At 44.2% G+C, this 25,097-nt stretch overlaps 2 protein-coding genes across 6 annotated transcripts in view; one reads left to right on the top strand and one right to left on the bottom strand.

Moving 5' to 3' along the window:
• SEPTIN2 (septin 2) overlaps positions 1-12,582 on the bottom strand; it is a 39,506-nt gene extending 26,924 nt beyond the window's left edge. Inside the window, exons 1-3 of one of the 4 annotated variants that reach the window (XM_005574867.4) lie at positions 12,295-12,582; positions 4,700-4,725; positions 2,501-2,621 (exon numbers count right to left, since the gene is read on the bottom strand). In XM_005574867.4, the coding sequence (XP_005574924.1) occupies positions 2,501-2,621; positions 4,700-4,708 (130 nt within the window). In that variant the 5' untranslated portion in view covers positions 4,709-4,725; positions 12,295-12,582. Of the gene's footprint in view, positions 1-2,500; positions 2,622-4,699; positions 4,726-11,348; positions 11,740-11,938; positions 12,016-12,294 lie in introns of those variants that run through there. The other 3 variants (XM_005574866.4, XM_065526400.2, XM_045368428.2) reach the window with 3 other exon arrangements.
• HDLBP (high density lipoprotein binding protein) overlaps positions 12,233-25,097 on the top strand; it is an 86,994-nt gene continuing 74,129 nt past the window's right edge. The window contains exon 1 of one of the 2 annotated variants that reach the window (XM_005574868.4): positions 12,233-12,335. The gene's annotated coding sequence lies outside the window, so the exon portion shown is untranslated. Of the gene's footprint in view, positions 12,336-12,701; positions 12,804-25,097 lie in introns of those variants that run through there. The other variant, XM_015433111.3, reaches the window with a different exon arrangement.

The following is a 25,097-nucleotide window of genomic DNA, read 5'->3' as shown; positions in this document are numbered from 1 at the left end:
TCCGCCTAGCCTCCCAAAGTGCTGGGATTACAGGCTTGATCCATCGTGTTTTGAGATGGAGTTTCGCTCTTGTTGCCCAGCCTGCAGTGCAATGATGGAATCTCAACTCATTGTAACTTCCACCTCCCAGGTTCAAGCGATTCTCCTGCCTCAGCCTCCCGAGTAGCTGAGATTACAGGCATGTGCCAACACGTCCAGCTAATTTAGTATTTTTTTTAGTAAAGGTGGGATTTCTCCATGTTCATCAGGCTGGTCTCCAACTCCAAACTTCAGGTGATCTGCCCATCTCAGCCTCCCAAGGTACTGGGATTACAGGTGTGAGCCACTGCATCCAGACAATTTCTACTTAGTTTTTGAGATGGAGTCTTGCTCTGTCCCTAGGCTAAAGTGTTGTGGTGCGATCTCAGCTCACTGCAACCTCTGCCTCCCGGGTTCAAGTGATTCTCCTGCCTCAGCCTCCCAAGTAGCTGGGTCACAGGCATGCACCACCATGCCCAGATTTTTCCATTTTTAGCAGAGCTGGGGTTTCACCGTGTTGGCCAGGTTGGTCTCGAACTCCTGACCTCAAGTGATCCTCCCGCTTTGGCCTCCCAGAGTGCTGGGATTACAGGCGTGAGCCATCACGCCCGGCCAGTTACATTATTCCTAATGACAATTCAGTGGTCACTCCTCTTACCTTCAATCCCCTGTATGTAATGAATTTCTTTGTTCTGGCTACATTTGTTTTTTTTTCTTTCCTCGAGACAGGGTCTTACTCTGTCACTCAGGCTGGAGTGCAGTGACACGATCACAGTTCACCACAGGCTTGACATCTCAGGCCGAGGTGATCCTCCTACCTGAGCCTCTCAGGTAGCTGTGATTACAGGCACCCCCCAGCAAGCCCGGCTAATTTCCCTATCTTTTGTAAAGACAGGGTTTCACCATGTTGATCTTGAACTCCAGGGCTGCAGTGATCCACCCACCTTGGCCTCCCAGAGTGCTGGGGTTACAGGCGTGAGCCACCACAACAGGCCTGTTCCAGCTACTTTTAAAGACCTCTGTTTATCTATGGTCTATTTGCTTATTACGTGCTTTGGTGTGCTTTTCTCTATTACATCTTCTGCTTGTTGTTTCATCAGTAGTTTCTGGTAGCTTGTTATGATGCATCCTGGTATAGTTTTCTTTATATTTATTTTGCCTGCTATTTTTCAAGCTTCCTGGATCTGTGCATTTATAACTTTGCTGAAATTGGACAATTCCCAGGCATTATTTTTTCATGATTTTTGTTTTCCTGTCTTCTCTGTGAATATAATCCATATATTAGACTGTTTACAGGGTACCAAAGGACATTGAGGACACGTTCAATTTCTTTTTTTTTTTCTAGCTTTTCCCTTACTGTGCTTCTACTGTCCTTTCACTTTTGCAGTGTATAATGTGCTGTCAGGCTTATGATGAAAATTTCTTATTTCGGTTGTATTTTAATCTTTCGAAGTTCCACTTGGTTCTCTGTTGTATCTTTCATTTATCTTATTATATTCATGTTTTCCTTTAAGTAATAGAGTTCTTCTTTGCCATTCTACTGTCTCTGTCATTTCTGGATCTGTTTCTATTGCCTGATTTCTCTCCTAATTATGTTCAGGTTTTGCTTCTTTGATGCCACACAATTTTCTACTAGATATTGTGAATGTTACACTGTAAATGCCTGGATTTTTTTTTTTTTTTTTTGAGACAAGGTTTCATTCTGTCACCCAGGCTGGAGGCTTGAGTGCAGTGGCATGATCTCAGCTTACGGCAGCCTCAACCTCCTGGGCTCAGGTGAGAGGAATTACAGGTACATGCCACCATGCCTGGCTAGTTTTCATATTTTCTGTAGAGACAGGGTTTCACCATGTTGCCCAGCCTGGTCTTCAACTCCTGAGCTTAATCCTCTGCCTGCCTTGACCTCCCAAAGTGCTAAGATTACAGGTGAGAGCCACCATGCCTGGCCTGGAGGATATTTCTGAAATGGGTCACTTACATAGCCATTGGCAGGCCTTGGTTCCTTACTTGGTGGGCTTCCCTGTAAGCTGCTTGAGTGTTTTCTAGACGTGGCAGCTGGCTTCCTCCAGAGTGAGTAATTTGGGAAAAGGCAAGGTGGGGGCCACAATGTCTTTCATGACCTAGTCTTAGAAAACCACACACTTTCATTTCCACAATGTCCCGCTGGCTACACAGGTAAAACCCTACTCAATGCAGGAAGGGTTAAGAAAAGGTTGTGAATACCAGGAGACACGAATCACTGGAGGCCACTCTGGAGCTGAGCTGACACAACGAGTAAACTCTCACTACATGTAAATAAGGCAGGGACAGAAAAATAATTTTGCTTCTCAGGAAAATTTTCGAATGAATATACATATATTTGTTCAAATTCCCAAGTTATTTGACTCTGCCTCTTACTTTACAGATCATGTTATTATACTCCAGAGATTGGAAGGGGGAGATACTTATTTAGTAAGTTGGAGACTATAAATTAATTTCTTACCGACCACCATCAGTGTGAACTCAAAACCTTTTTTCACTGATTTTCGGTGAACTTGATTGGGGAGATTTGCAAATCCAACATAGCCAGGAGTTTCTGGATTTATAAACTGAGTTGGCTGTTGCTAAACAAGATTAAAAACAAACAAACAAACACCTTAGTAGTTGCTTTTAAGATATAATCAGATGTGAAACATAGGTTATCAGTAGTTTTCACAAATTGTTTTAAAAGTATAGACAAACACTTCCAGAAAGTCACACTTCTATCAGAAAACCAGCAGTATTCAATCAGGAGCATTAAAAAAAGAAAAACTAATCTAGTGTAACTCTTTAGTTATATGCTGACTGAAAATTAACACTGTGTTAATCAGTATTGTTTAGGAATTTAACAATACATGGAAGACACATGCTTAATACATCTTAACGCAATTTCAAATTTTGACTTGAGAGACTATGGAGTTCCAGGAAAATCAGTTAAGCTTACAAAGTACTGCTACAGCTGACAGTACTTTGAATGAATGGTTTCATTCAACAAACTTGGCTAAAGAATAGCTTCCCCCAGGTATTAGGTTTGTGATGCATTTCTGAAAAGTATCCACGAAAAAGGCATCTCTCTTGCTGTGATTCTAGCTCTATAGAATCGTTTCACCGAGGGTGAGGCAGGCAAATTAGAGGTGGGAATGTTGAGTATCTAGCGTCAAAGACCAAGAAAGAACAGACAGAATGAGAAGATCATAGCTGACTACACTGAGGCATCAATATTTCTTGGTAGAATATCTGATGAGAGAGAGGACAGAGATGTGAGAAGACAAGAATAGCAGAAGTAAAACCAGAATCTAGACAGTGGCACACTGAGAATGAGAAGAAATTTAAAAAATCAATTAATTAATTGAAAAAGGCAAGATATAAAATAGTATTTCCTTTAGGACTACATTTTGCAAATGTATAGTCAAATGCACACATGGGTGAAAAAGAATATATGTAGCATATTAACAGTGGTTATTTCTGAGTGGTGAAAAAATGACTTTTTTTTTTTTTTGCTTATCCGTGTTCCACGCTAACACTGGTATAAAATGCAAAAACTGGTATGATGATTTTGCATTGGATAGTAATGAACACCCATAGGACTCAAAGATAAAAAACCAGAGAAATAATAATCTTGCAACGTTAACCACAAGTTCTGCTTTTCTCAGCATGTTCTTTAGAACTAATTTCTCTCTGAACTAACTTGTAAGGGCTGATTTAAACCAATTTATCAAGTCTAAGAGCCCCATCAATTTCATCATAATAAATTATTAGAATTCTAAATTATTTGGTCTGCTGGGAATGTACTAAGGGGGCTAAAAGGACTGTTACTGATGTGTGTGAAAAAAAAAAAAAAAAAGTAGAAGCCTGAAAAAAAAGAGAAAGCTCCAAGCTTTCAAGATGACAACCAGGCCGAGCGCGGTGGCTCACGCCTATAATCCCAACACTTTGGGAGGCCAGGGCAGGTGGATCACGAGGTCAAGAGATCAAGACCACCCTGGTCAACATAGTGAAACCCCATATCTACTAAAATACAAAAAATTAGCCAGCGTGGTGGCAAGTGTCTGCAGTCCCAGCTACTCCAGAGGCTGGAGGCTGAGCCAGGGGAATCACTTGAACATAGGAGGCTGAAGTTGCAGTGAGCTGACATCATGCCACTGCACTCCAACCTGGTGACAGAGCAAGACTCCCGTCTTAAAAAATAATAATAATGAGGCCGGGTGCGGTGGCTCAAGCCTGTAATCCCAGCACTTTGGGAGGCAGAGATGGGCAGATCACGAGGTCAGGAGATCAAGACCATCCTGGCTAACACGCTGAAACCCTGTCTGTACTAAAAAAAAAAAACACAAAAAACTAGCCAGGCGAGGTGGCGGGCGCCTGTAGTCCCAGCTACTCGGGAGGCTGAGGCAGGAGAATGGTGTAAACCCGGGAGGAGAAGCTTGCAGTGAGCCGAGATCGCGCCACTGCACTCCAGCCCGGGTGACAGAGCGAGACTCCGTCTCAAAAAAAAAAAAAAAGAAATTATAATAATTAAAAAAAGACAACTAAATTAGAACTCTTTGTCTTACTGAATCAAATACATCAGTTGTATTAAAAATAATGAATCATATAAATCCAACAGTCTGAAAACATAAAGCAATTTCTCCTTATGCTGTAGATACATGAAGCATGATCTTACCTTAGACATCTTTTGTGAAGCTTCGTCTGTTAAAAAGAAAAACACACAGACACACATAAACGCACATACATAGTATGCATGTATACACACGTATATTTAACAGAATGAACTGACCTGTAAAAACACTTACACATAGGCAATGTAAAAAGAAAATACAATTTCAGAACCTTCCAAATTTATTTTGCCAAAGGGAAAAGTTAGGCGCTGACAGCGGGCTCATGTGATATTACTACTTTCATTCTTTCTGACTTTTGTGTTTAGATGTACACATTAACCAGACTCCCTATTCTTTATTCAAACCTAGACTAAACGACTGGGAGATAAGAGATCCTTATGACTGTTACTTCTTTACAAAAGGAAGTTAAACAAATCCCTTCAAGTGTAATCAATAGTAGCCAATCAAATTTGTAACTTTAAATGAGCCTTAGTACAGAAAATGTTGTAATTCTGTTGGGCACCTTCATTTTGCCTATATAAACAATCCTCATTTTACCCCACCCTGGGAGCACTAATCACCATTCTTTGGTGTAGCTCTGCTTATACTTTGTACTTAAATGAATTCTTTTAACTGAATCAGGAGCCTTTTGATTATTTTAGGTGACAGCATCTCAATTACTTCAATTATTTCCCTAGGAATAAGACAAGCATCTATCATTACAAGGGTTAAATTCGATTTAAAAAAATAGGCTAGGTGTGGCGCTGTCGCCTGTAATTCCAGCACTTTAGGAGGCCAAGGTAGGCAGACCACTTGAGGTCAGGAGTTCGAGATCAGCCTGGCCAACATGGTGAAACCCCATCTCTACTAAACATATTGATTCAGCCAGGCGCGGCGGCATGTGCTTGTGATCCCAGCTACTCAGGAGGCTGAGACAGGAGAATCACTTGAACCTGGGAGGCAGAGGTTGCAGTGAGCTGAGATCATGCCACTGCACTCCAACCTGGGCGACAGAGCGAGACTCCATATTAAAAAAAAAAAAAAAAATTAGATGGTGGCTGGGTGCAGTGGCTCATGCCTGTAATCCCAGCACTCTGGGTAGCAGAGGCAGGATTGCTTGAAGCCAGAAATTCAACACCAGTCTGGGCAACATAGCAAAACCCTACCTCTACAAAAAAATTAAAAAATTAAAAAGAATTTTAAGTTGATAAAAACAACTGTATCTATACATGTACACATATATTCCATATTTTCAATAATATTCCAATTTTTTTCAGTACTGATTATATGTTAGACACTAGGGACACAAATGGGATACACACGGATATACACTTCCCTGACCTCTGGAATTATGTCATTTCCCCTCTCTCTTTGAAACCTTTCAAGGAGTAAGGGACGCCATTACATACAGACTGTAACATGAACATGTTTGCCACCCATCTGAGTTTCCTACAGCTACCTGAGAACTAGAATTTGACACTGGGGTACAGGGAGCAACGTGAACTACATTTATGAGGAAAGGAAATAGGACTGAAGGCATCTGAGTGTTTGAGAAATGTGACAGTAGTTTTAAAGATACGTGGAATTTTTTTTTTCTTTTTGAGATGCGTCTGGCTAATTTTTTTTTTTTTTTTGGATTTTTAGTAGAGACGGGGTTTCACCGTGTTAGCCAGGATGGTCTCGATCTCCTGACCTCGTGATCTGCCTGCCTCGGCCTCCCATAGTGCTGGGATTGCAGGTGTGAGCCACCGCGCCCGGCCAGAGATAGTGGAATTTTTATACAAATGTTAGAAACCCTGAAGCTTTGGAAAGCATGGAGTCTGTCGGCTCACTTTCAGTAACACCACCAAGAAAGAGGACTGCTGTCAAATTTTATTCCCTCTGGAGCTCAGAAACTTACTAAAAAGCTTCTCTCACTTTGCCTCTCGATTCCCCTCCCCCAAATCTTAACTTCCTGAATACTGTGTACTCTGTTTCCCCTTTGACTGGAAATGTTCCCAACTACCTTGGAAGAAATGAGATCCCTGCATCCCCAGTGTTATTTGGCTTGGTTAACCGAAGGATGGTAGCAGAAAGATTCAGGAGCCTTTAACCTCAGCAAAACCTAAGAATTGAGGGCAAGTGTGAGTGTGGAGTAGAACTTCCTAAAGGGAAACAGAACGGTCAGATGGAATATAGACAGTTTTGGCAGAAGGAGTTGGCATCTTGTTTTCAAATAATATACAGGTAAGTATCTGATTATGAAAGTTAAAAAAAATTAATTGTTAAAATAACAAATTAAGAGAAAAATATGGAGGAAATAGCAACTTCATCAAACCAGCAAAAATACGGAAAAGGAACAAGAAGAAACAAAATCAGAAGTAATCCTAAATCAGCACAATGGGGACAAAATTCAAGAACATCAGTCATCAGTACAAATGTGAAATAACCAAATTATCTGCTTAAAGGAGGAGACAGATTGGCCTAAAAAAACAAAAAAATAGTCCAGCTATAAGGTATATGCTTAAAACAAAGGAACAAAGAAAGGCTGAAAATAAAGGGACAAGGTAAAAAATAGCAGGCTAGTACAAACATGGAGGAGCCACAACACTATTATCAGCCAAGGTGGGAATCAGAGTAAAAATAACTAAGCAGAATAACAGGGATAACAAGTTATAATGATAAAAGCAACAATTTATAGGGAAGATACAATATTCATAAGCCTATATGTTCAAATAATCACTGTAGATAAACACATAAAGCAAGGACTAGGAAAAATACAAAGTTAACTTAAGAAAAACACAATTCCAGTGAGAAACTTTAATAGTTCTCCGAGAACTGGACAGATTCAGTAAACACAGTATGTGCAAGGACAGAGAAGAATTGAGTACTACAACAAATAAATCTGATTTAGCAGACACAGAGAAACTTGAATCAATACCTTAAAAGATGTTTAAAGTCATATATCTACCATAAAAAAAAAAAAGCCTAACCAAAATTTGAAAAACATTTTTACAGTCAATGTTCTCAAATAATGATCTGCTCAAATTGGGGGGAAAAAGATGAAAAGTAACTCCCAGCAAAGCCACAAGCAATCTCTAGAAAGCAATGGAAGGAAGATAAAAGCAAAACTTACAAGATACAACAGGAAATCAATAAAGAGAAAAAATGAATTATGAGCCGGGAAAAAAGAAAAGTAAACAAATCCAAAAGTTGGTTTTCTTTTTGTTTTTTGGAGATGGAGCTTCATTCTTGTCGCCCAGGCTGGAGTGCACTGGCGCGATCTCAGCTCACTACAACCTCTGCCTCCCGGATTCACACAATTCTCCTGCCTCAGCCTCCGGAACAGCTGGGATTATAGGTGTCCGCCACCACACCCAACTAATTTTTGTGTTTTTAGTAGAGATGGGGTTTTACCATGTTGGCCAGGTGAAACCTCCTGACCTTAGGTGATCCACCCATCCTGGTTTCCCAAAGTGCTGGGATTACAGGCGGGAGCCATCATGCCCTGCCTCAAAAGCTGGTTTTCTAAAACAAATTCCTCACAAGCCCAATTAAGGAAAAAATAGCAAATATAGAAGAGCTAAAATAATGACAGAGGAGTCCACATGTAGCAAAATGGCCACAAATCTGAAAATGTAAAAAAAGGGCACCGTAAATTACCAACACAGAACCAAAAACTGGAAAATCTGCAGGAAACGAGTATCACTGAGCAGCTGATTAAAGATACCAGTGAAAAGGACCAAGACTTGACGTTAGAGTTGAACTCCATCTAACCTTGGACAAGACCAAAGTCATTTAACTATTCCAAGCCTCTACTGAAAAAAGGGAAAACCGTTTGTTCTATGAAGACAGCACAGTTTCAGTAACCAACCCAGACGGAGACATAAGAAAGGAACAAAGGAATGAATGAACACCATAGGTCAATCTCACTCACAAATAAAAATGCTAAAATCCTGAGTAAAATATTTGCTAGCAATTAGATTGCAGGAATGTACCAAAAGCATCTATCAATATTAATCCAACAACACAATACTGGGAAAAAAAAAATCATGCATTAATAGATGCTGATGAGACATATAAAATTCAGCAACGAAACGTAATGAAAACACTAAGAAAACTGCTGGCAAAGTGTGGTGGCTCACGCCTGTAATACCAGCACTTTGGGAAGCTGAGGCAAGAGAAGCGCTCGAGCTCAGGAGTTCAAGACCAGCCTGGGCAATGTGGTGAAACAGTGTCTCTACAAAAAATACAAAAAAATTAGCTGGGTGTGGTGGCGGGCACCTGTAGTCCCAACTAAGTGGGAGACTGAGGTGGGAGGATCCCTTGAGCCCAGGAGGTGAAGGCTGTAGTGAGCCGAGATGGTGCTCCTGCATTCCAGTCTGGGTGACAGAGTGAGACTGTCTCAAAAAAAGAAAAAAAGGAAAACTGCTTAAATCTAATCAGAATATTTCTGAAAACCAATGGCAAATGCTATTCTCTAAACAATAGAAAATTAAATCTATTTAAATGACAACCGATAATTAGGCAGGAATGCCTTTCCATAATTATTTTAAAACACTTACATGAAAACTTTTACATGAAGACCTATACAAAAAGCGAACAAAACCCTCATGTGCTGTCCATTATCCAGCTTCAACAATTAGCAACTCAAGGTCAATAATGTTTCATCTATTTCCACAATCATCCAAACAAGTAGGGACCAAACTAGAAAACAGGTCCTACATAAATCAAATCACTTTTATTTTCCCCAAATCAGCATATTATTTAGTCCATTTCTAACTGGAATCCCTAATGGTGTGGCTTTTTTCTTAAACGATTGGATAAAATGAGCTTCAAGTTCACATGGAAGGATTAAATGCCAATTCTGAGGATAGAAAAGATCAGGCACTTGCCTTACTACCTATTACATGCATCTGATTTCAAACCCACACAGTGCAACATAAAAATACCATAGAGCACCTCTCCCACACCTCCACAGAACCCCCTCAGCCTCACTGAACCCTGTGCACACATATGGGAAAATGGAGAAACCATTTGTCTTAAACTGACATTTCAACTTTGCTTTGACTTCACCAAGTTTCTCCTGCTATCTGTTTTTTTCAGAAACGTAACTTGGATCCACAATGTTTTCTCTCATAATTCATTAACTAATGTGAAATGGAAGGTGAAAGACGAATAATGAACCTTTGAAGCACATGGTTTTCAGTGAGAAAGCCTTGATCCAGCAACACAAACTGCCAACCACTGTGATTAACTTAAACACTGGGTGCAAATTGGATCAAAAATGTAGTCAAATGAAAATTTTATTTCTTCAGATCGTGTTTATTCCACATGCCAGAAGTTGTTTAAAGTTCTTTAATCTTGACCCACAGCTTATTTCTTCCACAGAAGACGCGCATCCCAATACATATAAAAAACCACTTTTCCCAAAACAAAAGATACAAGATGAAGAACATCCTGCCATGTAGAACTCGAAAGGTCCATGATCTCTTATTCAAAGCATCTGGATTCTTTGGGTTTGGGGAAGATCCACGTTCAGCATAATTACATAACACTCCCAACAGGGACTGGGACAGGGATAAGTGGCATGTATGACCACTAACAGAATAGACTATACAAATGGCCTCACCTCAATTCTGCTGCCAAATGAGTTTCGGTGTTCCCTTTCCTCCACACGCGCGCGCACACACACGCACACACACACACACACACACACACAAAACAAAACAACAGTAACAAAAACCCACAACTTTTTCTTTTACAGCAGTTTCTGTATGCTGGTATTGGGAATAAAAAGGGGCCCTGAGTTACATTTATGAATGATAGAGGGAAACCCGGGCCCCTTTCCCTAGGTCACACTGGTAGTTTAAAAGTCAGTCAGAATGTAAATCTAGTCTAATTAAAACGCTCTTGTTCTTTATTCTGGGCTGTGGCACTGGTGAGAGAGATCAAGGTGGAAGTCGGGGGAAAAAAAATCAGGACAACCTTTATAGCTAATGAGATCAATGCCAAAATGAGACATAACAGTACACATCGTGAGTTAGGATGCTGGGTGGTGCCAAGAATCCACTAATGGGAGCTATCAAAAAATCAGTGAAAACAATGAAGCTCAAATCAGAAGTATCAAGAATCAGCTTTCATGACCCCTACACCATCATATTTTTCTTTATGACGGCAAAACTATTTTGAAACACTAAATATATCGCCAAGCACTGCGATTTAAGTCATTCGAAAAGTACTTGAGAATCTACTAGGCGACAGACACCAACCGAGGCAATGGGTATGGGTGACAATATTAACATGTGCCCTGCCCCTCACGGTACCAACAGTCCAGTGGACAAACACCATCTGGAACATGAGGCAAACACCTAAGCTTGTCTGGAGGAAATCTAATTTGGGCGGAATCCCACAAGCAGGGACTAGGTAAGGAGAAGGCAGTTAAGGTGGGAGGTAACCAGATTTAAGAGTTTTTGGGCCATAGCCAGAAGTGTGGAAGTTTGAACTACAAGTTCAGTACAGTTGGGTCATGCGTTTGCGTGGACAGAGGGTCTGGGGGTACCGACAAGAATTAGACCGAAAACGTAAAAAACCAACGAGGTGTTATCTGGGCCCGAAGGCCAGGTCACAGTTGGGACTTCACTGAGATTATCGAGACCACAGGTTTGCTTCTCCTCCCCGGACAAACTCGGCGGCCTCCAACCCCATCCCCTGCCCCCTGCTGCCTGTCCGTGCCTCGCTGGTGCAGCCCTTCGTCGCCTCTCCTCGCCGAAGGCACCCGCAGGCAGGGCCTAGTGGCTCTCTCCCCGCTTATCCGCCGCATCCAGTCGATGGGCTTGGAGGTTTGGGAGCTGGCCAGTCCTCCACGCCTCCGGGAGGAAATGGCACCGTTAGAAAGACAAGATGGCCACACAAGCGCTAAGTGTTCCTCGGGTCTAAACCTGTATCCTCCCTCCAAGCACCAAACCTCCCGACCTCGGCGGCACTCGACGCCCCGAGGCCCAGAACCGACGACCGCGCAGTGGAATTCCCTTAGGGTCGCCAGGGGGTCACCAGAATCCCCACTCCCGCGCCCGGCCCTGCCCGTGTCGGAGCCACTGTCACCGGCACTAGGACCGCCCGGGACAGCGAAGCCCACGATAGGGGCCGAAGAGCCCGGGCCCGGCCGCCCCTCCCCCACCCCGCCCCGCCCCGCCGGCACCCCAGGGCGGGCCGACCACCCCCGGAGGGTATGGGACGAGCGGGGCGTCCTCCGCACCTCCTCGGGAGGGCCGGCCCGCAACTTGTGCCCCCGCCACGGCGGCGTACACTGGCTAGACACTCACCCGCCAAACAGCCCGAGAATAGGCACCGACCGACCGCACCGCGGACCCGCCCAGAGCCCGCGGCCGGCTCACACCCCGTCCCGCCCAGCGCGCAGGCGGATTGCGTCACCGCGTCACCCCGCCCCTTTGCCAACTCCTTCCTGGCTCAGCGCGGCCCGGCCTTCTTCCCCTCCCCCATGCGGCCGGCTTCCGAGTGCGCAAGCCCAGACTCGTTCGCGTTGTCCGCCTCTGCGCAAGCGCCGTGCTCCTCCCACGGCGGTTGGCCATATAGAGGCTGGGGGTGGGGGGGAGGTCAAGCGTAGCCTCTTCTCCTTTACCAAGATGGCGGCTTGTCCCTGTTTCGCCACAGTTCCTACCTTATGAGCTCGGTTTTCTTATGCTAATAAGAGTGGAACAGGTAATGAGAATCTTCGCCTTGCGGTGGGTAACTGGAGTCGGGGGAAGGCCGTTTGTTAGAAGGAGACAGGTGCCCACTGAGGAGGAGAGAGGCGGTCGGGGGAGGGCAGGTGGTGGCGGGAGTGCGGAGCGATCACGGGGAGGGGGAGCCTTCGCCTCTGCTCCTGTCCTCCAGGAAGATGGCGGCAGCACCGAGCTGGGGCGCCGAGGACGACTGGGCGGGGGACGGCGAGCGGCCACGCGAAACTGGTCTAGCCCACCACCGCCGCCGTCTCGATGATCGCGGGGCCTTTCCGGGATTGGCTGCGCGCACGTCACGTGGGGCCGACGGGCCCTGCGCAGACCATCGAGTCGGGCGTCCCTCCCCGGGGACTTGGCCTTCCTGTGCCCGGGCTGGGGCCCGCCGCCCCGCGGGGGAGGGCGGAGCTGGCGCGGCCCCTAGCTTTCTCCTTCTGGTGTGGGGCCCGAGGTGAGACCTGGGGAGTGCCCCGCAAGCCCACGAGCAGCGACGTGGCTCGGGGACGGGAGGGTGCCGTGCCTGGCTGCGGCCTGAGCGGGATGGGCGCGGGCGGCTCCGGCCCGCGGGTTGTGCCCCGGCCCGGGGTGTCCTTCCCTCCCTCCCGCGTGGCCTGGAGGCACTGCCACTGTCCGAGACTCACGTCAAGGCTCGGCGCAAATACCCCTCGTTCAGGAAGCCTTCCTAGGTTTCCCCCGCTTAGAGGAAGCACTTCCTGAGTTCCTAATGGCTGCCCCGCATGGTGTTGGGAACCTGAGCCTTTCTGACACCGTGGCATGTTGCTAGGGTATTTTTGTGCGTAGCTCCTTTGAAAAGGGATTAGGTGCTCAGGGCTAGCTGCTACATATCCTCTCCATTCGACTTAGAAAATGAGAGGGTCAGACTTGACATGGTGTTTGGACGCCATGTAAAATCGAAAGAAGTCGACTTGGACTTTGCTTATTAAACAGTGCTTGTGGTCAAATGAAACGTCTGAAGGAAGGTGGATGAGTCGTAATCTTCAGGAACATGACGATTTGCCCCTCAGTTTTGCGTTTTATGTTCTCAGATTCATAGCTACCCTATACCCTAAGCCCTCAAGCAGTGACTTCACATTTATTTGGTGTCTGCTTAAGGATAATCAGTCACTTTCTTAGCAGGTAACTTCCTTAAAACCCTATTAAGATAGGTTAAGTCACAATTAGGATTTTGTCTAAGGCTCCTAGTAGCGGCACATTGCATAATAAGCTTAATGTTCATTTAGGGAAGCAAATCTGGGATGCTGAAACACTGGATGAAACGTAGTGCTTAGGTTTACATTTTGATTTTTGGACAGCTAAAAGTATCCCTAGGCTAAATTCATTAAGTACACATGATATTAGGATACTTGGCAACAGTATTTAAAAATAGTTGAAAAAGTGTTTGGGTAAGAATTCTTTCCGTCGTTTGAATTGCCGAATCTCTGGGTCTGAAACATCAACCTATCAAGAGTTTTAGACTTGGAGAAAATGGAGCTGGAGCCTATACTGCCTCAAGTCTCAGGGACAGCATTTGAAACCCCGTTAAATAATTCATCATGAGGATTAAACTTTCCTGTTACTACCATTAGTTTTGCTTGATACCAAGCACTGTTTAAGGGACTTAGCTCATCTTATCATGAGTCAAATTAACATCATTGGGGTAAAAGTGCATTGAGTGTAAGGAGAGTACCTCTAAGACGTAGTTGACCTATGTCCCGTCCCTCAGCGCCACTTGGCTTAATCCAATCCCTGTCACAGTGTCCTCTGTAGTGGGCAAAGCTAACTTCTCAGTGGCCTGGTGGGAGAATTTCTTCTTGAGTAATTAAGTATTTTTCCAGGTTTTGTTGTTTTGGCCTTCCAGTTGTCTAACTTCAGCCTCATGGCCTCACTTCTTCATTTCAATTCAAAAAAATATTTGCTGGAAATTGCTGTGTAAGGTTAAGGGTTCTGCAGATACAGAGGTTAAGAGGATATAGACTTTTCGGCTGGGCACAGTGGCTCACGCTTGTAATCCCAGCACTTTGGGGGGTCAAGGCGGGTGGACACTTGAGGTCAGGAGTTCGAGACCAGCCTGATGAACATGGTGAAACCCCGTCTCTACTAAGAATACAAAAATTAGCTGGGCATGGTGGCGCGCGCCTGTAATCCCAGCTACTCAAGAGGCTGAGGCACGAGAACCTCTTGAACCCAGGAGGCGGAGGTTGCAGTGAGCCGAGATTGTACCACTGCACTCTAGCCTGGACGACAGAGTGAGACTGCGTCTCAAAAAACCAACAAAAAAGGGTATAGATTTTTCTTTTCCTCAAGCAGCTTGTGGTCTAGTGTGAGAAACTCATTTGTAGAAGAGTAATTACATTACAGTGTCATAAGTTTGATGATAGAAACATATATAAGGTATGGACGTAGGAAACAAGCTGTGATTACCTGTTGGAAAGTCTTCCTATAGAATGTGGTCCTTGAACTGGTAAAAGACGAGTAAGAGTTTTTCCAGGTGGCGTTGAGTGTACAGGAAGACTAGGAAGGAGGAGGCTGGCATTTATAGTTGGTGGCATACGTGGGCAACAGGTTGAGAATTTGGTATACTCTTGCCATTGCAAATGGTAGAGGGCTTGGCTCAGACTGTGTACTGAAGGACTTGATGCCCTTCAGTGAGTTTTATCTGAGATACTCTGACCTGAACAGAATTTGAGATGATTGCGCTGGGTCCACTGGGATCACTTACGATCCTTCATGGGTCTTATGGATTCTCCATTAGTGCGTGCCAACTGAAACTTACAGAAAGGGCCTAAGCAGAGAACATGCTTTTTAGAGTACAAAGTGGTAGTTTTATTTGGTATGGCCCGTTCATTGTGCATCCATCCCATAGGCAAATGGTGATACGAAGCTTTTCCCTCTTCTGGTAAGCAGTAACCAAGTTCTGGAAGAAGCATACCATACAGCTTTCCCCGTTGCCAAGTTATGATGACACAAAGTCCAAAATGCATGTAAAGGTTTTTCACCAAGTAGAAAAGCAGAGAACCCCAACCAGTATAATGTGTCAGAATACTTTTCCCCTTAAATTGTGAAAACACCACAGCGTTCAACATTTGGAAACCAACAAAATAATGAAAAGAACCTTTTTTCATGTGTATATTTTAAAAATCAGTTACATGTTATTTTTTGGTATTTCTAAAGTCAGAGACATTTTAGAAGTGAAATCCCTAGTAGGCTATTGTTTTACCAAGCACACTGAAGTTCCTCGAATACCGTTGAAGATGAGCCAGACACTTGTTCTGACACGTGTCTGGACGTCATGTGGTTGTGTTAATCATCTTGTTGATACTTGCTGTTAATTTGGTAACAATGAATTGACTACATACTCTCCCTTACTACTTTTTATTAGCATTCATATTAATCTTATTTCAAATCAAGGTTACGTCTTCATGTAATTTATAGAGTCAGATAATCCTAGAAAGGCTTCTAAGGAAGAAGTGCCAACGTCCTTCCCCTAATCGTGTTTCCTCCCCTGCAGAGTATCTACTTTAGCCTTAGTAGATTTCCTTGATCTTTGCCTCCAACTCTGAAGAGTGTATTTGCTTGACATCTATATTTGTGTCCCCCCACCCCTGTTTCATGTGATGTTTCTTCGCTTGACACTAAGAATAGGTAGGAAGTTCCTAGCTTTCTTTCACCCTCTGCCTTCTCAGTGCAAACAGATCCATGGCTGCCCAAAGTGATATATGCTTGGTTTGGTTAGTTCAGTATTGATTGTTTATATTATGACTACATACTGCCATTTGCAGCTGGACGAAGTGGTATAATAGGATTGTTTTCCCTTTTCTGGATAACTTTGTGTTTTCCTGGATTATTACAAGTGTTACCTGTTTTTGTTTGCTTGCTGCTTGCTCAGTTTTCTGTATTTTATCACTACAATTCAACCCCAAATTCTGAACCAATTGTCTAAATCTTTCAAGAAATTGTCTGATTTCTTTTGATGAAAATTAGTATTCCTATCATTTTATCTTGAATAAATCTCTTCCAGCGCCTCCAATCTGCTGCAGGCTTGTCTGTGCCTGGAATCTTGTAAAACTCATCACTCCCTCTTGTGTTGGAGCCTTACTTTTCTGGAACCTATGTTATTCTCTTTATTTTACTCTCTCACTTGCCTTCACTAATTGCCTGAGAGGTGCATGGCAGATGAAGTTTTGAGAATGTGTATGTACGAAAGTGCTTCATTCTGCTCTTATCCTGAGTAGGAGTTTGGACATCATTTTGCTCCGCTGTCTTTAAGCTTCCAGTGTTATTGAAGTCTTAAGCTGTTCTGATTCTTTTTTCTTTCTATTGATACATAACATTGTTAGAGTCTTTGTGTGTGACTACCTTTTCCTCCATGAAACCTGAAGGCTTTTCTTTCTTTTTTTTCCTTCTTTCTTTCTGTTTCTTTTCTTTTGTTTTTTTGAGACACAGCGTCTTGCTCTGTTGCCCAGGCTGGAGTGCAGTGGCACTGTCATAGCTCACTGCGACTGCGATCTCTGGGGCTTGAGTGATGCTCCTGCCTCAGCCTGCCAAGTACCTGGGACTACAGGCATGCACCACCACACCCGGATAATTTAAAAAACTTTTTGTAGACATGAGCTCTCCGTGTTGCCCAGGCTGGTCTTGAACTCCTGGCCTCGAGTGATTCTCCTGCCTCAGACTCCCAAAGTGCTGGGAGTGAAGGCTTTGCATCTGGTCTCAGAGTCTTTTCTTTCTGCGAAATTCAGAACTCCGAGAACAATGATGTCCCGTGGAGACTGTTTTCATCCAATGTCTTGCCTACTTTTTGGTCCTGTTTCTTTGCAACTCTTGTTCTTCAATGCTGGGCATTTTTGTTGATTTATTGCTTTAATTTCTTCCTATTTGCTCTCTCTTTCTAGACTTCTACTCTTGGACCTTCTGGATTGGCACTCATAATTTTCTTAAGTTTTTTCTTTTTTTTCTCCCCCATCTAAGATTTTTGTTTTTGTTTTTATCTTATAAATCGTAAATTGACAATTTATACTTGTACGTATTTATGGGGTACAAAGCGATGTTATGATTTATGAATACTGTAAATAATAAAATCAAGTTAACATAATTCATCACTTCAAATACTTTAAGTTTTTTGTTGTGAAAGCCATTTGAAATTTACTCTTTTGAAAGCGACATTATTATTTACTGTATTCACCATGCTGTACAATATATCTCAAAAAAGAAAACCACATTCCTCCTGTCTAACTGATGTTTTGTACCCTTTGGTTTTTCATTTTCTTTCTGGAAGTTATTCTCAAGTTTATCTTCCAGCCCTTTTACTGAGGTTTTTCTCATTTCTAAGAGCTTTTTCTTGTTTCCTTTATTCCTATTTTATAACCTATTTTTTGTTTCATGAATGTGCTATCTTCTCTTAACTGTTTGAAGATACTAATGAGGTTGTTTTTTTTTTTGTTTCCTAGTTTCATTTTCCTTAAGCCACTATTGAGGCTGCTTTGGTTTGTTTTGGGGTTTTTGGCTTTTGTCAGAGCCTTTTCTCAGCTATGCAGTGGTGGTCTTGTGCCTGCTCGTGAGCCAGAGGGCCTCTGAGCCTGTGTCTGTGGCTTGCTGACTGTGGCCTTCACTGCAGAGGCACCTGGCCGGGCCATTTCCTTACAGCTTCTTTGCGTTTCTTCAGATTCCCCAGAAAAATATCTGGTAGCCGTTTGCCTGGCTACGTGGCCCTGAGGAGAGAGGCCTAGGAGCGCAGCAGTACGCATAGAAGAGCTTACTTCCGTCTTTGCAGAATTGTTTCCCTCCTCTGTAACTGGTGTCTCTAGTCCAAAGATTCTACTTCTCTCTGTAGACAGAAAAGCGATGCCATTTTGCCGTGATAGGAGAGGGACTGTGCAGGTTGTGGGGTGCATCTTAGGGATCTTCCTTTTAAACCTGTCAGCCACCTCTGTTTTTGATTCAGGTCTCCTGGCTTCCAGTCATATTGCTAGTTGGCCTTCCCCATTGCCGATACGGGATTCAGCCCTTGTAGGTCTATTTCCAGTTTCTAGCTTCCAGTATTTTAATGTTCTTATCTCTAGTCCTATTCTTCGTTGTTGTGATTTGTATCTTTAAAAATCCTTTACTCTCATTTTAGTGGTGCTTCAGGAGGTAGTGTAAATGTATTGATCTGACAGCTGCCCATGCTAGAGACACTGTTCTAGGAAGTGGGCTGCAATGAGGAAGAAGCGGGTGTGTTCTCCTGTGCTTTCGTGGAGGTCACGTTTTGGTGGGGGTGTCAGGCAGTCAGCACACCAGCGGATATGCAGTATGTCCAATGTGGACAAGAAGGAAGGAGGAAAATGGAGTATCGAGGGGAGGGGAGTGGGGGACACAGCGGCAGTTTGGCGTAGTGGGGAGGCCTTGCTGATTGAGCGACAGTCGATTCAAACTTGCGGTGAGCAAACAAGCTGTGGGCAGCGATCTGGGGAAGAACTTTCTAAGAGGAGCGGACAGGAGGTGAAAAGCACAGGGGCAGGACTGTGTTGAGCACGTTGGAGGAATGTGGAACGCCAGTTACTAGACCAGTGTGGGGCAGGGCTGGAGGGTGTAGGAGATGGGCAGGTCGGGGAGGAGGCGGGGCTCCTCGCGGTTGCATCTTGATGCCTTTGGAGAGCTGGAGCAGAGTGACCCAGTACTGGTAGTGGATCATGGTGAAGTGACCACGGGCCACACCATTCATGACATTTCTCACTTTTCCCATCCCCTGTGGGAGGCAAGTATTGTTGTCATCACAGGTCGAGGCAGACCCTGAGGCAAAGACTAGACTTAGTGGTTTGGCTCTAGTTTGTGCCTTCAACTACTTCACTGCTTCCCTATCCTGGCCTTGTCAGTTAGCCTCAGTCTACCACCTACCCAGGTCTGCGTACCCCCCAAAACAGTATACACTTTGACGCTTTTCTGCAAGCACAGTTACTTTTTGGGGGAGCCCTTCTCTTAAAGCAGGGTAGGTTAATGTTTGTGAATGAAATGGAATTTGGCAGGCTGAGGTGTCTCAGGTCATCAGCTTATGTTGTCTACTGTGTGACTAATTGAGGCAAAAGATGTCCTTTTTAATAGTATTTTCTCATCACTTTTGCCCGAGTGCCCTTTAGGAATGTTATTTTTGGCATACAACTTGAGTTTCACTTAAATTTGTAATTCTTTCTGTTCATTCCTACTGCTGTGCTGCCCAGAAGTGGATTTTGCTTTGTCTTACGAGCATTGCTGAAACACTGGTAGAAAGGTGGATGGATTGGTTGTGATTAGTTTGATCTTCACAGTAGAGAAATTCAAATGGTCAGTAAGCTCAACAAGGTTTTTGTCTCACTGATGATCAGAGTTGCCATTAAAATCATATTTCCCCCAACATCAGGCTGGAAGACAAAATAAACTTCATCATTTTAGTTGTCCTCAAAGGAGAAGAGGACAGGTGTTCTGTAATCAGGTGTTGTGAGTGTAACTAAAGTCTTTGAGAGGTGGGCAGTTTTACCTTGGCGATATCTATTAATGCATTCCCTGTAATCATGTAATTCCATTTCCAGTTCAGTTTATCCTATGGAGGTACAGGCCCAAGTGAGCAGAGGATGTTCTTTTCAGCATTGTTTATAGTCAGGAAAAAAAAAATTAGTTCAAGGGTCCTGTCAGGAGGGGATTTATTAAGGAAGGTATGTTTACTCCACTCAACATGTAGTTGTTAACAAATGAGGTACATTTGTATTTGATACTTGGAAAGATGACCATGATGTCTTTTCAAAGGAAAAGAAGTGTAGCAAATGGTGAAAGAATGGGTATAAGATCCTGTCTTTATTTAAATCATGTATTAAAATTATAATTAAAGTATAATTAAAATTACAGTTTTGAAGATACACTTTAGAATATATTTCTTGGGAAAGCCTCATGGGGGGTTACCGGTTTTTACATTGTTTTGTTGAGTTATATTTTACAATACTTTTAAAGCTAAAAAATCAAATTCCTTGGTAGACTATCCCTACAGCAGGCCCAGTGCAGTGTTAATCTATTAATACTGCCTATGTTCATTAAACCATTATTCATGTAGCCCCTACCTGTCCCATTTCAGTCTCTCAGGAGGCTTAGCTGTGTCCCAGAGACCCCTGTGCTGTGGCTGCAGATCTCTCCTGGGGCAAGAAGAGGTAAGAAGTGACTGATGCCAAAGTCAGTCAGCAAGCGGGGTGAGCAGTCTTGATGAATTCCTTCGGATAAGCATTTTTCAGACCTACTCTAGGGCTTGCCTTTTCCCTCTGTAGTCTCAGAAGTTCCTGGGGTGGACCTTCTGAGACCTGCAGCAGTACTTGCCGTCTTAGGTACAGAAGGCACGACAGTGATTCTTTCTCCCTGCCTCCACAAAGAGTTGAGATGTTTATCCAGGTTAGGATGGCACTGCCCCCCGTCCCCCCGGAAAAAAAAAAAAAAAAAGAAATGAAAGGATAGTGTCTTTGACTGGACGGGAGTCAGGAGACCTCACTTCAATTTTGGGCTTTTCTTTTTTTTTTTTTTAATAGGTTCAGAGCTACTCCCTGGACCTGTTCTTATCAGCCTTATGACTTGGGGACTTGGGATACTTTTTTTTTTTTTTTTTTTAGTTTATTGAGACAGAGTCTCACCCTGTCACCCAGGCTGGAGTGCAGTGGCACAATCTCGGCTCACTGCAACTTCCGCCTCCCAGGTTCAAGCAATTCTCCTGCCTCAGCCTCCTGAGTAGCTGGGACTATAGGCATGCACCACCATGCCTGGCTAATTTTTGTATTTTTAGTAGAGACGGATTTTTGCCGTGTTGGCCAGGCTGGTCTCGAATTCCTGACCTCAAATGATCTGCCAGCCTCGGCCTCCCAGATTGCTGTGATTATAGGCATGAGCCACTGCTCCCAGCCTGACTTGGGGTACTTTTAGACCTATAGGACTTAAGCTCCTTCCTTTTAAAAATAAGAAAGCTGAGGCCAGGCACGGGGCTCACGCCTGTAATCCCAGCACTTTGGGAGGCTGAGGCAGGCAGATCACCTGAGGTCGGGAGTTCGAGACCAGCCTGAGCAACATGGAGAAACCCTGTCCCTACTAAAAATACAAAATTAGCTGGGTGTGGTGACTCATGCCTGTAATTCTAGCTATGGATGGCTGAGGCAGGAGAATTGCTTGAACCTGGGAGGCAGAGGTTGCAGTGAGCCGAGATCACGTCGTTGCACTCCAGCCTGGGCAACAAGAGCAAGACTCTGTCTCAAAAAAAAAAAAAAGAAAGAAAGAAAGAAAGCTAAATCTCTGAGTGGGTTTTTCATTTTTCATTTTTCATTTTCATTTTGTTTTTTTAAAAACAGATGCCTCAGAACCTGGATAACTCAGTTTATCAGAAATTCAGTTTTCAAGTTTGGAAGGATAACACTTGGAGCTGACAGTCGCTCGTAAAACATCTGATTTTGTGGTCCCTTTTAAAAATCCTTTTGTTATTTAAAAATCCTCACCTATTAAAACTTTTTATTCTTTGCTTCCTGTATACCAGTCATCACGCTATTTATTTCTAGCAGTGGTTATCACCGGGGTGATTTTTGTTACCCAGGGCACATCTGGCAGTGTCCAGAGACCTTTGTGGTTGTCGTGACCTACAATTGTCTAGTGGTTGCGGCCAGAGATGCTTACATCCTGTAGTGCACAGGGCAGCCCCTGCAACCGAAGCATTCGATCAAAATGTCAGCAGCACTGAGGCTGAGGAGCCCTGCTATAAAGGGTCGATCCTTGAAAGGGCTCTAGGGTATAGCCATCACAGGCCCCGTGTTTTTGGTTGGAAAGAGTAGAGCCTGACCAGGTCCGGTGGTTCACACCTGTAATCCCAGCACTTTGGGAGGCGAAGGTGGGTGGATCACGTGAGTTCAGGAGTTCGAGACTGGCCTGGCCAACATGGTGAAACCCCATCTCTACTAAAAATGCAAAATTAGCCGGGTGTAGTGGCACATGCCTGTAGTCGCAGCTACTCGGGAGGCTGAGACAGCAAAATAACTTTAACCCAGGAGGTGCAGTGAGCCAAGATTGAGCCACTGCACTCCAGCCTGGGAGAGACAGAGCAAGACTCTGTCTCAGAAATTAAAAAGTAGAGCCTGGTAGAGTGAAGCCACTTGCAGGAGTTAGTTAGGGCTATGTTGCCTTACAGTGCTGGTGTCTTCACAGATGATAATAGTAGTAAAAAACTCCACACCTGTTTACTGTGTGCCAACTCGGGTTAAGCTTTCTCCATATATAACCTCATGATAATACAAAAGGCATTAATATCAACTCCTTTTTACAGGAGAGGAGACAGGCCCAGAGAAATTAAGATCTGTAATTATTTATTTTTGTTATCTTGGCCCTTAACTTTTAGAAGTTCACACATTTAAACATTTCATCTTGACAGATTTACCCAGCGTTTGAGTGTGTGTGGGGCTTCTCTAAAGCGCAGGGTCAAAGGGGATATCCTCCCCACACAGCTCTTTCTAGTTCGGGAGTGGGACCAACCAGGCCTTTGCAGCAAGGTAGGTATTCTGTGCTGAAATACACGCTGTAAAGTTGTCCTGTGTTTCTTGGAATTTTGAGTATCTTTCATTGATTCAATCGGCATTTATTTTTCACCAAGTACATATTCGTTAAGTATGTTTTGGAAAAACTGAACAAATTGAAGTCCCAGCCCTAAAGCCATTTATGCATTTGGGGCCTGTCTCTGCAGTAACACGCTGCTTTTTAGCACTGGGACCAAGTCTGTCTGCGGCTGCCTTCGGGGGATTGGCCTCTAGTCTAGACTCTTGCTGGGTTAGTGTTTCCATCATTCTGTCAAGGATCCAGCTCTAAGGCCGACAGCCACCTCCCTGAATTCATGTGATGGATGCACAAGCCTCTTGGACTAACTCCCCTCTTCATTTTACTGCTTCCAAGCCTGGGTTACACGTTAAGCCGGTGATGTGCTATTAATGTATTGATGATGCTTTTACTTGGTTTGGATCCCTGTGGCTTAGCAGACTTAACTTGATCGTGGCAGATGCCGTATACATATTTTGAGGGATGAACAGATAGGATAGTGTTGATTGCTAAAAAGGTAATGATCTGGTTGGGCATGGTGGCTTATGCCTGTGATACATACACATGCACTTTGTAATCCCAGCATTCTGGGAAGCCGAGGCAGGAGGATCACTTGAGCCTAGGAGTTTGAGACCAGTCTGGGTAAACAAAGTGAGACCCACATCTCTACAAAATATAGAAAAAAATTAGCTGGGCCTAGTGGCATGCCTCTGTGGTCCCAGCTACTCAGGAGGCTGAGGTGGGAGGCTCGTTTGCACCCAGGAGGTTGAGGCTGCAGTGAGCTGTAGTCACACCACTGCACTCCATTCTGGGTGACACAGTGAGACCCTGTCTCAAAAAAAAAAGAAGTAATATTCTGAACTTGTCTTTTCTTGACTTTTTGGTGAATTATAATGGGCTGCCAGAATCTCGATCAGCTTTTTAGGCTCTGAGGGATATGCCTAATGTAGAAATAATCCAGTCTGAAGGCCAGGTCTCAAGGTGTCACTTTTGTATTCTTGGATGACTGTTGAATGTGTGGTCTCGACAAATGACTTTGTGGAGCAGCTTTCTCCAGAAATTTCCATGTGCTTGGATCAACAAACTTGCGACCCAGGTATGCTGAGCAGGTGCCTTCTGTGACCAAGCTCAGTATTGAGGGTCCTCCTGTCCTTGAGGCAGCCAAGTGTTCTTGTGTACAGCGGTCTTGTGTAGCAGGTTAAGTGCTGCCTCTCTGTTCTTGCTTGTTTTCTGTAATGTGCCACCTTTCTTTGCATGATTCCTTTGTCCGATCTTCCAGCGTCCTGTTGTATGGTGTGGGTGGACTGGGCATTGCATAAATGAGTTGGAGCAGTGACGTTCTTGGCCTTGCCCTGTCCTTGAAAGAGGACCCGGCACCATCTGGGGCTCCTGAAGTGGCACCTCGCACCAGCAGGATGCACCTCTTCCTGGCCCTGCTGTCAGCCTCTAAACACAGCGCAGGCTGACTTTCTTACCACGGCTCGTTTGGCTGGCTGGACCGAGTGCTACTTGTTTCTTTCTGGCGTGGGGAAATAACTTCAACCAGGTGCAGTCCGTGTGTATTATTATTTCAGCTGCAGAAACTGTTCTAAATGCCCTTTTAGGGAACTGTGGCAGTGTGAATTCAGTGGTTGTGCTGCGTGTTAGACCTGTCCAGCTCTAGGCCCAGGCAGCTAGATTAAGTCATTGGGCATTGGTAGGGTACTGTGAGCAAAGACTTTCTCACCTCGGGCCGGGCAGAGAAGGACACGGTGGCTGAGCTCACCTGCTCCTTGGTCATCCTTCGAACCTCTGAGTGTGGATGATTCCTCGGGGAGAGAAAGCAGCCTTCTCGTGGGTGCCAAGACAGCAGCTACCTGCATAGCAACCACTCCTGGCCTATTAGGAGATTTACATGTGGAGACTCTGGAGAGAGCTGCACTTCTAAAGAGGTTGCCACAACAGACAGCCTTAGGGGAAATGGGAAAACTAGAGAGAAGGGCTCTTGTCCCAAAAGGACCAGACCCACTGGAACAAATAGAGGTAAGGAAGCAAAGAGAAAACAACAGTACAAGGGTAAAATGGGGAGAAATAGTTTTTGAAAGGGGGTCATTTATTTGGCACTTTTACCGAGTTATTTTGAAACAGAGTCTCAGTCTGTCACCCAGGCTGGAGTGCAGTGCTGTGATCACAACTCACTGCAGCTTCCAACTCC

The sequence above is a fragment of the Macaca fascicularis genome, chromosome 12 (genome assembly GCF_037993035.2).
Source record: "Macaca fascicularis isolate 582-1 chromosome 12, T2T-MFA8v1.1".
Lineage (NCBI taxonomy): Eukaryota > Metazoa > Chordata > Mammalia > Primates > Cercopithecidae > Macaca > Macaca fascicularis.
The sequence above is the reverse complement of the archived record's forward strand: the minus strand, read 5'-3'. Positions and strand labels throughout refer to the sequence as shown.